Source organism: Mauremys mutica, chromosome 11, assembly GCF_020497125.1.
Source record: "Mauremys mutica isolate MM-2020 ecotype Southern chromosome 11, ASM2049712v1, whole genome shotgun sequence".
NCBI lineage: Eukaryota > Metazoa > Chordata > Testudines > Geoemydidae > Mauremys > Mauremys mutica.
In genome coordinates, this window is record NC_059082.1 from 48563823 (window position 1) to 48578379 (window position 14557).

Genomic DNA, 14557 nt, shown 5'->3' on the forward strand with positions numbered 1-14557 from the left:
CCTAGTTGTGTGTCTTAGAGAGATGCAGCAGTTCCCACAGCTTCCACACTGCACCCCAGGGGTGACAACCCCTCACACCCATATTCAGCGCCACTGCCCTAGACTCAGTTTCATGCAACCGAGCAATTCCCTCCTCATTTTCCTCACCCCTGGCGTGCCATACTCACCATGGCTGGTGCTGAGAGTGGTGCTGTGCACAAGCACTCCCAAGCAGAAGTGTCAATCAGCAAGTCTTGTTTAAAACTCTAGGGGAGCAATGGAAGGGAATTCTGAACCTTAACTTTCACTTTCTGTTGTGACTATATGGACAATGGTACCTCTGTGTGTTTTATCTGTAGCTACTGCCATTGCAACCTTGAGGAGTTCCCCCTCCAAACTCGCAGAACGCCTGAGCCAGACAAGGAAGAGAAAGAAGAGGACTTGGGATCATATGTTCAGCGAGATCCTTCAAGCCACTGCTGCATTGGACAGTGAGCACAGGGCCTGGAGGATTAATATTGCAGACTGTATGGAGAAGGAAAGAGCAGACAGAAGAAAGGCCCAGGAGAGGGAGATGCATCAGGACATAATGGGATTTCTCTGGCTGCAAAACACAGGTGCCGCAGACTCCTGAAGACCTACAGGTTCAACAATCCCAGGCTGGACTCCCTTTGCAGTCCATAGAGAACTCCAGTATAGCACCTCCCTACATGCCCCCTCAACATTCCACAGGGCATCAGGGGCCACATCCCTATCCCTACCTCTCCACGCCAGAGAACTTTAGAGACAACCAGAGCCTCACGTACACTGACCTGAGAGGACTAAGGTTGACATACATGTAGCTAAAATAGATATGAATGTTCCTTCCCCTTCTTTAGGCTTTGTTTCATAAATTAAGGTTTTAATGCATTTGTTTTTAACTTGCACATAATTGTTTTTGAAGTGTTTTAATTACTCAATAAAACTCTATTGTTTGGAAAATAATCCATCTTTATTAGTTCCCAACCTATGCTACATAATGCCTGGCAGCAGTAAAAGCACTACTTAGAAGTTATCGTGTCACAATGCACAAAAAACTCATAGGATCAGTGGCACAGAGTAATCATCATAAATGCACAGCAAGCAGCACAAAATTAATAGGTTCATTGCCAGTGTTATGTACACAGATGTACACCAAGCACATCTCCCCAAACAGCAGGGCCAGGTAAAGCACAGGACACCAGAACGAATTACTGTGGCTCGCTGTTAAAGTGCTCTTGCAAAGCTTTCATGAGCCATATAGCTCTGCACTAAGCTCTTCTCATAGATTTTGTGTCTGGCTGTTCAAACTCAGAAGACAGAAGCTCCACCTCCATCCTGGCAGTAACGTCACACCCTTTGCTTCACAGATTTTATGCAGGACACAGCAGGCAGCTACATCCATTGGGATATTTTTCTCGCTGAGATCCATTCTTCTGCCAGCACCCCTTCAATCTTCCAAAAGCACACCTAACTGCCATGCTGCACCTGCTGTGCCCTCAGTTGACTCTTTCTTTGGTGCTGTCGAGGTGGCTGGTGTACGGCTTTATGAGTAAGTGGTAGGCTGGGTCTCCCAGGATCACTGGCATTTCATGATCACCAGTGGTAATCCGCCAGTCAGGAAAGAAAGTGCCTGCTTGTAGCTTTCCAAACAGTCCTGTGTTCTTAAAGATGCATGCGTCATGAACCTTACCTGGCCAGCCAAATGTCGGTGAAGTGTCCCTGGTGACCCACCAGCACATGCATAACCCTAGAGAAACAGCCCTTTCTGTTGATTTACTCTGTGGCAAGGTGGTTTGGTGCCAAAATAGATGATGCACACGCATCCCTATCGCTCCACCGCAATTCGGGAACCCCACTGCTGGAAATCCAACCATTATATCCTGCACATTGCTAAGTCTAACAGTCCTGCATAGCAGGAGACGATTAATGGCCCTGCACTTGTGCATGACAATGGCCACCACAGTGGATTTTCCAACTGCAAAATGATTTCCCATTGACCACAGTTTCCACAGTGCAATCACCACTCACTTCTCCGCTGTCAGTGCAGCTCTCATTCTGGTGTCACTCCATTGGATGACTGCGGCAAGCTTGGCACACAGATTGAGGAATGTGGCTTTGCACATCGGAAAGTTCTGCAGCCACTGCTTGTCATCCCAAGCCTGCATTATGATGTGATCCTGCCAGTCAGTGCTCGTATCTCAGACCCAGAAGCAGCACTCCACCATTTGCACCTGCTCCGTGAATGCCACGAACAACCTTGCATATGGTTCTCACTATGTCCCACAGCAATCTGCTCTTCAGCAAATCATCATGTTCCTCGGAGCTCTTCTTGTGACTGCAAATACCCGAGTATCATGAATATTGTGCTTGCAATGCTTATGACAATAATGCATGCTACATGCTTTGGTCGGAGATAGTGGACAGCAACAGGCCCCAGGCAGGTTCTTTGGATTTTCAAAATAGGCATGAAAATGATAGGATAGAGATGACATTATGGGGTGGAGAAAGTTGCATGATGGGAACTTGATCCTGCAGTAGCAGTCACCCTTGCGCAATTTGTTTCTGCCCCACTGTGCACTGCCAAAACTTCCCAAAAGACAGAGCACTGGACCGTGGCATACCTTCCCATGGTGCACTGCACATTGAAACAAACACCCCAGGTGAGTATGCCCAGCGTGGATGCAAGGAGCCAAGTATGCACGTGCACAAGTGTGGTGGCTTTATGCCGACATAACTTGCATCAGCAAAAGTTTGTAGTGTAGACATGCCATTAGGAACTAACAATTCAAAACTGGAACACCAATTTCCGAAGTACCACAACTTTGAGTCAACTAACAAAAACTAGCCTGTACCAGGAACCACCCCAGAACAGAGTAGGAGATGAGCATTTCCAAGTGAAGATTCAATAGACTCTACCCAGAATCTCCTACCTTCAATACAGTCTCGGATATAGACAGGAGCTTTCATTTTCCTCAGCTCTTTATCCTCTGACATGTCATAAGGAATGAGGTCATCATCACTGTGAAAGAAGCGTAGGCATGAATTAGTCCATGTGGATTTGACCATGTCACCTTCTCCTCCTTCATGCTAAACGGACAGACAGGGCACATTCTCCCCCCTCCTCACCTTTCCATCCTTACACCAAACAGAGGTTGCTCGGTACCCCAACCTACAAGGATCCAGCAGACAAAGGAAGCATTGGTTATCAAGCGTTGAGGATGGTGAGATGGGTAGAGCTCTGCAAATCCATGAATATCCATGGACCATTACTGTGGATAGTGGAGTGGATGCGGATACAACCATGCAGGGCTCTAAAGATCTGCTACTCCTTAACTGCTCTGCTGATGAACAGGGAGGCATGTAAAATAGGTAAACCCTTTCCTGCACTTCCCTAAAGACATCAACAAGTGGAGCTCAGAGGCCAATGGAAAGCGGAAACTATGTTACTGTAACAAGGGAGAAACTGGTCAGGAAGAAGCCCTGCCTCTGTGTCCAGCGGAGCCTGGCCTGCGGTGTCCAGCTTGGGCAGCAGGCCAGAGTTGGGGTTGACCAGCACCCGTTTCTCATGCCGCTTCCCATCCAGTGGCTCAGGCTCGGTGGACAGGGCCAGCATCCCCACCATGGCCCGGCCAGGCAGCACTGGCCCCAGCACCCCACCCCTCCGTCCCACGCTGCTGCTTCCAGGTGCTGTTGCTCACTTGCCCCCGGGAGTAGCATGTGATGTGACACCCCTTCCCTCCCCCCCACCTACCCCCTGCGCTGCCCCTTCTCCTCAAAGCCCAGCCTCCACACCACCCTTACCCCCAGTCCCTGCCCTCACACTGTCTCTTCTCTGCAAGACCCTGCTCCCTCACTTAGAATCATAGAATCTCAGGGTTGGAAGGGACCTCAGGGGGTCATCTAGTCCAACTCCCTGCTCAAAGCAGGACCAATCCCCAGCTATTTTTTTTTCCCCCCAGATCCCTAAATCCCTCAAGGATTGACCTCACAACCCTGGTTTTAGCAGGCCAATGCTCAAACTACTGAGCTATCCCTCCCCCCTCCCACTTGCTCATCTCTGCTCCCTCCCTGCCCCCTCTCCCTAGCCCTTGTGAGACGGCTTGCTGCTGTGGGTGCGGATTGCAGATAGAGGTAAAAACCTGCTAGTGGATCGCGGGTTTATCCTGGCAGATGCAGATCCACATCCACATTTTTGTATCCACGCAGGGCTCCAGAGATGTGGGAGTGTTTAACCACGGAATTCAGGAGACAGCACGTGCAAATCACATAATGTGCCTTTGGTTTTGTTACCATAAAAACATTCTTTATTAAGCTGGACATTTGGAGGCTCAATCTATAACGTGGGCTTGGTGCCTTTTAGGTATTTCAGACAATTACTTGAGGGGGAATTAAATACAGAGTAATTTAATGGATAAAAATGACTGTGCAGAGAACCATTATTATTTCAGACCAATTTTTTGTCCCATGACATTAGCGTGCTCACATCCAGGCTAATGGGATGAGATTGCATTCACAGCCACAAAATATAGCCTATTGGATAAAGAAATCTGATTTTAAGCCTGGATTCAGTTTTGGACCAAAGACTTTTTTCAGAGTGGTAGCCATGTTAGTCCGTATCAGCAAAAACAAGGAGGAGTCCTTGTGGCACTTTAGAGACTAAAATTTATTTGGGCATAAGCTTTCATGGGCTAAAACCCACCAGTTTCCACATGTACAGACTCCTCTGCACAGTCTGCTGGAAAGAGGCAGACTATTACTTTCAAGGAGCTTGAAGTTAACTGTTTCAGGCACTAGCCAGCAGTCTATAGCAAGGGGAAATCCATCCACCCAGTATGACAATTCTGGATGGGGGCTGGGTAGTGAAGGCCTGCAGTAGCTAAATTAAGTAGCCAGCTGGGCTACCAAGATTTAAAAAAAAAAAGACATCATTCACCTTTGATAAAACATTCCCTCCTCTGACGTAGGCAGTAGCTAATTTCAATACCCATTTAAGACTGAAGTTATCTCCGATCCATGCAGCGCCATATTTTCCCATGTTTAAAAGGCACATTTTCAAGTTACAGACACTACTGTGTAATTCCCTAACAACTGTCTAGCCCAGCTGTGCAATTCCCAAAGTCTTTCCAAATCACAATCTTGGACTCAGACTTCTTTCTATCTTTCTGGGTGACTGGGCAACAATATGGCACATGAAATTTAATGTTGAGTAATGCACATTGGAAAGCATAATCCCAACTATACATATCAAATAAAGGGATCTAAATTAAATGTTACCACTCAAGAAAGAGATCTTGGAGTCATTGTGGATAGTTCTCTGAAAACATCCACTCAATGTGCAGCGGCAGTCAAAAAAGCGAACAGAATGCTGGGAATAGTTAAGAAAGGGATAGATAATAGGACAGAAAATATCATGTTGTCTCTATATAAATCCATGGTACGCCCACATCTTGAATACTGTGTGCAGATGTGGTCGCCCTATCTCAAAAAAGATATATTGGAATTGGAAAAGGGCAACAAAAATGATTAGGGGTATGGAACGGCTTCTGTATGAGGAGAGATTAATAAGACTGGGACTTTTCAGCTTGGAAAAGAGACGGCTAAGGGGAGATATGACCGAGATCTATAAAATCATGACTGGTGTAGAGTAGTTGTTTACTACTTCTCATAACACAAGAACTAGGGGTCACCAAATGAAATTAATAGGCAGCAGGTTTAAAACAAATAAAAGGAAATATTTCTTCACACAACGCAGTCAACCTGTGGAACTTCTTGCCATAGGATGTTGTGAAGGCCAAGACCATAACAGGATTCAAAAAAGAGCTAGATAACTTCATGGAGGATAGGATACTGGGCTAGATGGACCTTTGGTCTGACCCAGTAGGGCCATTTTTATGTTTTTATGTTCTATGTGGTCTTTCCATATTTTTGAGAGTCAGGATGCTCCCTTGGCTGATCCAGTTTCAGATCAGACACTGACATGCCTCACCAACAGAGCTGTTGACATCTTATCCTCCCACTACCCAAGCTGCTGATGGAGGCTCTTTTCACACAATGTACAGATCAGGACAACAGTGTTCTTCAGCTTACAGAATTTTCCCACAAGGGAATGAGATGCACAGGGCTTTGGACTGCATGCACTCACCCTGTGCCTCATGTGATGAGCGAGCAGCATGTCGGAATTGTTAAGAGGCAGGGCTCTAACTTCATTTCCCACATGAAGTGCTTTCCATTAAGAAAAACAAAACTAGAAAAAAATTTCAGAATTTATTTCTTGGACACAGATGTTACAGAGGGTGTTTTTCCGTAGCAGAGTAAAGCAACTAATCCGACAGACCAACTCTGAAGCCTGATCTAGCGGTCAAATACAGGAAGATTCTATATGCAGCATGACCACAGTCTGTGAGGCACAATTTGAGGGAATGACATACCCGTTCCCCCAATTTATAAAATGGGGATAGTAACAGTCACCCATGTCAGACAAGTGTTTGGGAGGTTTAATTTGTTTAATATTTATAGCATGCTTTCAGATCCCCCTCTTCCCCCTCGCTCTCAAACCAGTTCCTCTGAGTGACAGAGACCAGCATTATGCTCATCACATTCAGGAGAATGTTTCTCATTGAAAAAACCTTTTTAAACACCCCTATGAAGCCTTTTCAGGGAAGGCTTTGATAAGATTGGTTAAAAGAGGCACTTGGAAGCCCCAATGAGCTAGGCTTTCACACTCTTGCGCTACAGGCAGCAGAGATGGTTACAGTAAGAGGCTAAGGAGCATGAGGTCACTGTGAAATTAAGTCCTCCTTTGATGCCCACAATTTAACAGGACCCTCCTCTTAGAGCAGTTCATGGACTCTCCTCACTCAGAATGGAGCCAATTCCATGCCAGTTACAACACCTATTTCCCCCCCCCCCCTTTCTTAGTAAAATGAAATGAAGGTGTATCCTTTAGAGGAGACTTGAATAGAAGCTTACCAAGCATATGCACCCTGATTCAGGGGGGACTGTCAGAACAATTTTATCCACTAAGGTTCTAGACTCCCATTTAGCTCCTCAGCTTATTATGAACTGGCCAAAATAATAAATATACAGCACCAATATAGCCACTTCCGTGGAAGGTTCTCAAGCACATTACAAAGATACAGTCATTGACTCTCACAACACCCTTGGGAGGTAGACAAGCCCCATTAGACAGAGACAGCCAGAAGGGCAAATGGCTACAGATCTCAACTAGCCAAAACATGCAAGTGCTTCAGCTAGAGAGCAACTCCCCTGACCCAAGAATCTATGAGACTCAAGTAGCAAATATATTACCACCATATATGAAAGACTAGAGCATGTCCAGTAATAAAATGGGCAGCCTGATAAACAAACATATAAAGTCTGAAGGATGCAGTGGAATCGGGACATTCTGCAGGGCAATAGGTGTCTAAACAATTTAAGTGAAATAAACACAAATAGCAAAATCAACAACACAGGCAGTAAAACTACAAAGTAAGCCTGGAATGTTGATCTGCACTTAGAGCTCTAGAGCGTCTAGAAGTGTCAGGTCCAGGTCAGAAAACAACCGGGCCCACTCAGGCTCGGGTCAGCTCTCCTTCTCTGGCCCGTGGAGTGGGCACCATGGTCACTGACATGCCCATTATGGCACTGCATGGAGCTGTTGCACACAGCTCCCACTGGGGCAACCTTACAGGTTTGGGGAGAAGGGTTGGGTTTGGCTGGGCTGGAAAACAACTTGGCCTCCTTGGGCTTGGGTTCAATTTGGGTGTAAAAATTAGGCACGAGCACACCTGTATCTGCAATTACCCTTTACACACAGCCTGATTTGCTCCCCAGTTCAGATTGAGCAGTACAGCCTCTCACACACAGTCAGCTTTCAAGGATCTGTCATTTACTTTTTATTTCAAATCAGCTTTTTGCTTAGTAGTTTAGTTCTTGCATGTACCTGTCAAGTTCCAAGTCAGATTCCTCCTCTGGAACTGCAGAGGCTGCTGGGTGTGGGTTCCCACTTCGTTTTGACACAGCTTTTGGTGTCGCAGATGGACTGTCATTCCTGCTGTTGGCAATGAGAAAGTGTCAAAGGCATAAAGTAACAAGGATCATAAAAATCCATGATCACAAGCAGGAGACTAGATTTTCCAAGGTAAAACCCCCAATCCACACCCTCTATCTACAGTAGGCACTGGAATCTCATTTCAGTGTGGGTTCACCTAGAATGGCCCAGCTATGAGGAGAAAAAGCTAGAGTAGCTGTACAGGTGTGGGGAGACCTCATGATGGAGGAAGAGTGGAGATGGCAGACAGCATGAGCTAGTTCCCTGGACTGCCAACTGAGCTTGTTTTAGTTCCTAACAAAGATTAAGACTGTGCTAATGGAGAGAACCCAAAACACTTTGGGTAAGAGCAGACACACAGTCATCTCAGGGCAAAGGAAGTGTTGGCCTGTGTATTCTTAAGAGCTATGAAAACCATGAACAAATCAGGAGGCACCATTCAATAGTGGTTAATGTACAAGACAGAGTCAGGAGATCTGATCTCTCCACACAGCTCTGACAGCAATTTGCCATGTAGCCTTGGGCACGTCACTTTCACCCCTCCACTTCTCAGTCACTATTTCTATCTCATAGTAGCATTGGGAGGCTTCACTCACTAACCTCTGTAAAGTGCTCTGAGATCTTCAGACAGCAAATCCCATGGAAAGTCAGAGTATAGCCAGAAGTTAATGCTTTTGGACAGAAGTTAATACTGTATTTCAGTTAGCAATGGATAGGCTGTGGAGACACAGCTTCCGGTTTACCCTGAGATACCCAAAGATTCCCCAGCCCATTTGGATCACTTCAAGGGCACGCAGAGTTACAAGAATCCCAAGGAAATGCAGCCATCAGACACACAATTCCAAACATGCTTCCATTTGACCTTTGAACTAAAAACATGCTGGCTGCAGAGAGACAGCCAACTGTAATGCAGAGCACAGTGAAGATTACAGCAATTTACACCTTAGCGGATTCTAACAAATACAGACTTCCTGCCTTCAGAGCTAGGATTGTCTGTCTGGAGTTTACCATCCACCAAAGTGGAAGGATTATAGTCAGAGGTAGGCCTTGTCTTCATAGCCTTTACTAAGAATGATTTGCCTGGTATCTGTGCTCTAGGCAGATATATGGCTATGAGTGGCAATCTCACCCAGCATTTGGCAGGTCGGTGACAGGGAGCTGTAGTCGGGCTGTCTGCTGGAGAGACTTTAGCTCTCTGGTCTCATCATCATCTTCATACTAGACATGCAAAATAGAAGTTACTGTATGCTGAGGAGGCTTTTACGTCAATTAAATACAATAAATCTGCAGTTGAAGGTTATGAGAGCTCAGCACCTCTCAGAATTAGGCCTTTGATCCTTCACTGTTTTAAAAACTAATGATAAATGCATGTGGAGATTTGCAATCTCAGCCATATGCACCTTTCACACTGGGCTCACGATATACAAGTTATTGCTTGGTCAGATTTGGTCTCAGCGTTATTTATAATCTTTAAAGCATTTAACAGGTCTGAAGTCACAATGCAGCACTACAGCTGATGCTGTGCAAACAACACTTAAGGTTCTCAAAGGCAAGTAAGGAGCTGTGGGGTTTAATTCCCATTGAAATGAATGGGGATTGTGTGGCTAAATCCCCTACTCAGTCTTGAAAATTACAACCACCAGTGACTTTACACACCCTCCTTCTGGGTGTTCACCCCAGTTTTAGGACTCTAATCAACTCCCGCTGAAGGAGATTTCAGTGGGACACCTCCCATTGATCAGGTGCTGCATGATATAGAAATCGAGCAGTAGTTTTAATTTTGGAGCTGGCCATCCTACACCCTGTTGTCATATCAGAGTTCTCCTTGACTCTGCCTGGCTGTGACCAAGTCCTCCTGAGGCATATGCTCGCTCTCTCACCACACCCTCCCATGCACCCCTCACCTTGCCCTTGCCCACATCCTCTATGCTGCTTTTGCATCTTTTCAATGCAATTCCATTTTGCAAATTGATATCCCCTCATTCTGAGGGGTACTGGTACCCCTCTTCTCTTCCAGAGAGTAGGGATCAGCAATGACAGCAGCAACACAACCACCTGCTTTAAAGGGGACATTTCTCCCCATCCCTGCACAGCAGAATCAGGCATCACTGTAATCTCACCTGGAATTTCAGGCAGGGCCCATCTGTAGTTATTCTGGAACTGATGCTTTCTGCCACTATCATTCCCAGACGCCGAACCCGTGGCAAGTTGCTGTCCAGGTGGCATTTCATCCCTCCCATCATGCTGGTGAGAAGCTCTGAAAAGACAAGCAGCACATGGCAGAGTGAGCACAGCATCCCTGGCTATGGCAGCTCCCAGATAGCACACCCAGCTGAGAGCCCAAATCTTTAGCTACACACTCCAACTACAGGCAGAAAGACAGACAAAGGCCTGGGGGTGGAGGCTGACACAGATTCTATGCAGCAATTCTCTTTCTGCAGAGCTGGTTTTCTTTCCCCGTCATGTCAGGAAGATATGCAACAGGGCTAGGTTTTGAAGCCAAACACAATGGTACAAACACATCATACATCCTAGAACATTTGTTTTAATAAAAGAGTTTACCAAAATACCAAAAAAGTGTGTTAGGCCAAATTAATCCCAGGCATAAATCCAATGGCTTCAAAACTGCTATGACAGATGAAATGGGCTGACTGTGTTATTATGGAAATTGCATCCATTTTGCTCAGTGCAACAACCTGGAACTCACACAGGGAGGAATACTTCTCACCATGTGCCTGAGCTGTGACAGGTAATTACCAGTGGCATTTCTGAACCCATTGTTCAGAGTGGCAGCTGTCTTTCATCTCCCCAAATAGATTCTGACTGCTGACAGGTTGACCGCTATTCACTAATAAAAGCTTACATCTCTCTAACGTCAGCCAGTGAGAAATTTGATCATTCATTAACACACCATAGTTTGTATCTATACAAGGCCAGGCTTTAACAGAAGAATCTTGAGTTGGCTGGGATGAAATAAACTTGTTTTCTAATAAATAATAATAAATAGCACTTATGTTTTCAAAGCACTGCATGAAAGTTAATTCACCCTCTCAAGAGCCACCTGGGTGTAGGTGAATCATCATTTATTATTTGTACTGTGGTAGCACCAGAGGCCTTAGTCCTGAACCCAGACCCCATTGTGCTGGGCGCTGTTCAGACACAGAGTGAAAAAATGTAACAGGTTGATAAAGACAGACAGACAGACAGGGTGCACAAGCAAACAATGAGAGAGACCAGTCAGCATGATAGGCAGTGGTCTCAGCACACCAGCAGCCTGACCGTTGTCAGTAACTGTCTACTGTAATTTTGTTATTTAACAAATATTAATGTAATTTACAAAGAGGGATCAGAGAGGACTTATCCAAAGTCACATAGTAAGTGTAAGGGCTGGGAACAGAATCCAGGAGTGTTTGACAGCACTACTGCTCCAACAGGTCCCCAGAAGTTCTTTCGGCACCTGGTTCTGAACCTCCAGTGTCTGCTCTAACCACTAAGTAGCACTCCTTATCCTAAGCCAGACAGAACATAGCATGCTGAAGAGCAGCACAATGAAGAGCTCTTTCTCTGCCACACATACATCTAACGGGCTGAATGAGTTAATCTACATTAGTCACTGGGTTTAACAGAACATGAGTCGTCACACAATGAGTAGAATCACACAATCAAGGTTTCCCACTCTAAAACAGAACAGCTCTCTTTTGTCTTGCTATTATGATATTATGCTATGATAATGTTCTATATTTCCACACCCCCATAACCCATATCTGAATTAAACTAGACTAGATTATGGTTTAGGAGAAGGACGACAGTCCTGGCTAAGACTCAAGAATGGGCGTCCAAAGACCTGAGTTCCATTTCCTACTCTGCCGCAGATCCTCTCTCCAGGACCTTGAGAGACAGGGAGGATCTGACGGGCCCAACTGCTCCTTCTCAAAATCTATGCACCCTACCTCATCACAGAAATGTTCTGAAAATTAACCAATCAATTATTCAAAATGCTATGAGGTCTTCAAAAGAAAGTGCTACAGATGTTCCTATTGCTAGTCAGCATCTCTGACAATGAACTTTCATACTGGTGTTAACAAATTCATCTCATGTTTTCAGCAAGGCAGACTTCCTAGCCTCCACAGAGTCCAAATCCAAAGCTTTGTTTCAAAATCATTTTGCACTATAAATACTCACATTGCAGCAGGAATAGGTCACCTCATGATTTTCCAGACTTCAGTATTTGTGGCTTTCAGATACTGGGAGTTTAAGATAAGGTTCCAAAGTGAAAAATGCATGGAGAAGAAATTGGTTAGGATTGATCCTCTAGACACTTACACACATAAGCAGCGTCACTCACATGAACAGCTTCACTGAATTCAGTGGGACTACTCAAATGATCAGAGAGCTTGGGTATGTGTTTGTAGGATCAGTCCTGCAGGATGTGGAGCCAATGGTTATGATTAGGGGCTTCAAAGACAGAGGGCTAAAGATGGGAAAAGTTAGAATCCAATGGAGGGAAGAAGACCTCTTTGTTCTCTCTGCTCCTTCCCTCCTCCCTCACCTTGTCCGTTGCTCTCTATTTCAGGCTCCTTCAGGTGGGAGAGGCAGATCAGGATGGCCTTGCTAACATACAGTTGTTGCTCAACTGGAGAGTGTTTCACAGCACTGCTGCTGCCCCAGGTCTCCAGGAGTTCTTTCAGCACCTGGTTCATAAGTTTACAGCATTAGCTAGATGGAGTGGGTCTGTGCTACATCTCTCACAAACACATGCCACACCCTCAACCAACCAGGTGGCCTAAGGACTACTCTACCCTGCACTCAGCATAATCAGTCCCTGTAAAGTGTGGTGGCCTCTTGCCTGGCTGCAGGGCTCCATCTCTTCACTGAGAGAATTTCTGTGGCAAGGGTTCTGAATTCCATGACATACTGGTGCCACTGGCTGGAAATTCCATGTCAGCTCTGGGTAAATTAAATAATGGTGGTTTTAAATTCAATAGGACAATGACTAAAGCAGTCAGTGCAGAAAGTCTGGGGTTATTGATTTTTACATTACATTCTATTTATTTTATGCTTGCCCCAAAAAAACTTCCAATGTGCTGAGACTTGAGCGGTATGGAGGCGAAGCGTCCCCTCCCCTTTGTGTACAGGGCAGAGGCGACAAATTTTTTGGTAAGGAAAGGAACTTTAACACCTAGTTCCCTAAACTAGTAACCAGCAGCCTCTCTGCTATCCGCATTCTCCATCAAACACACAGGACTGATCTCTGATGCCCAACCTCTGAACATTCCAGTCACAGCCCAATGGAGGTCAGGCTGTCATGGACATTGCTATATATTAACTGACCAAAATCAGAGTTATGCAACTCAGTGAAAAGAAGGAAGTGGAACAAAACAGTCTAAGAGATAACAGCAGTTACAAGAGGGGAAAACCAATTCCCCCACATCACAGCAGAATCTCTCTGGATGAGAATAACCAGACATCGCTCCCTTCGGAACCATTCACCAGTGCTTCATGTGGTGATCAAGAATGTTTTAAAGCAGTAAGGGGTACTCCTTCACCACAGAATCGTAGCTCACTGCCTGAGTTGGCTAAAATTGTTTTAATGGATTTGCTACCGTCTGAAGGAAAACATTTTAAAAACACTTAAATCATAGAACTGGAAGGGACCTCAAGAGGTCATCTAGTCCAGTCCCCTGCACTCAACACAGGACTAAGTATTATCTAGACCAGGGATCTCAAACTCAAATCACCATGAGGGCCACATGAGGACTAGTACTGAGGGCCACATCACTGAAACTTTTTCATACAATACAAAAGTCATAGGGACTGATGGGCTAAGAGACATTGGCCGTGAGCATGCGCTGAACCTCACAGAAGGCAGCTGGCAGCACCTTTCAGCCTCAGGTCACACCCCAGAAAAGCAAGGGGCTGGGACACAGGTGTTGAATTCCCCCCCCCTTCCCCTTGGGTCATCTCTCTGTTATAACTTCCTTTGTGTGGAGCTGAGATGCCTTCTCCTCTCACTGAGACCAGTGGGATCTCAGGGTGCTTAGCACCTTTCAGAACAGGCTCGCAATGCACATGCATTGCAACAAAGCCCTGAAGCCAAGGGAATGACAGGTCTGATTCAAATCACGCCACAGATGCCCAAATAAACAACCCACTCTCCCAGACCGCTCCTAGTTAATCCCCCCTCTGGGTCTTCCTGTGCATCCTGACTCCTGTTTATCTCTCCTAGACTGTAAGCTGTTTGAGGTCTTACCAAGCACATTGCTGGCACCTAATGAAAAGAGGGGTGTTACCATAGCCAAAAGAGGTATCTAGCAACACTTCAGTACATGCCCCGCCCCTGCCCTGCCTCTTCCCACCCCTTCCTAGCCCCCATTCCAACCCCTTCCCCAAAGTCCCTGCTCCAATTCTGCCCCCTCCCTGCCCCTATTCCAACCCCTTCCCCAAATCCCCACCACGGCCCCGCCTCTTCTCTGCCTCCTCCCCTAAGCGTGGAGGTAGGCGGAGGAG

At 45.9% G+C, this 14557-nt stretch overlaps 1 protein-coding gene across 5 annotated transcripts in view; it reads right to left on the reverse strand.

Moving 5' to 3' along the window:
- The window catches only part of TELO2 (telomere maintenance 2), a 41380-nt gene that overhangs the window by 17392 nt on the left and 9431 nt on the right, over positions 1-14557 (reverse strand). For 4 of the 5 annotated variants that reach the window (XM_044980311.1, XM_044980312.1, XM_044980314.1 and 1 more), the window contains exons 8-12: positions 12600-12741; positions 10171-10307; positions 9180-9268; positions 7943-8053; positions 2931-3019 (exon numbers count right to left, since the gene is read on the reverse strand). In XM_044980311.1, the coding sequence (XP_044836246.1) occupies positions 2931-3019; positions 7943-8053; positions 9180-9268; positions 10171-10307; positions 12600-12741 (568 nt within the window). The remainder of the gene's footprint in view (positions 1-2930; positions 3020-7942; positions 8054-9179; positions 9269-10170; positions 10308-12599; positions 12742-14557) is intronic. The other variant, XM_044980313.1, reaches the window with a different exon arrangement.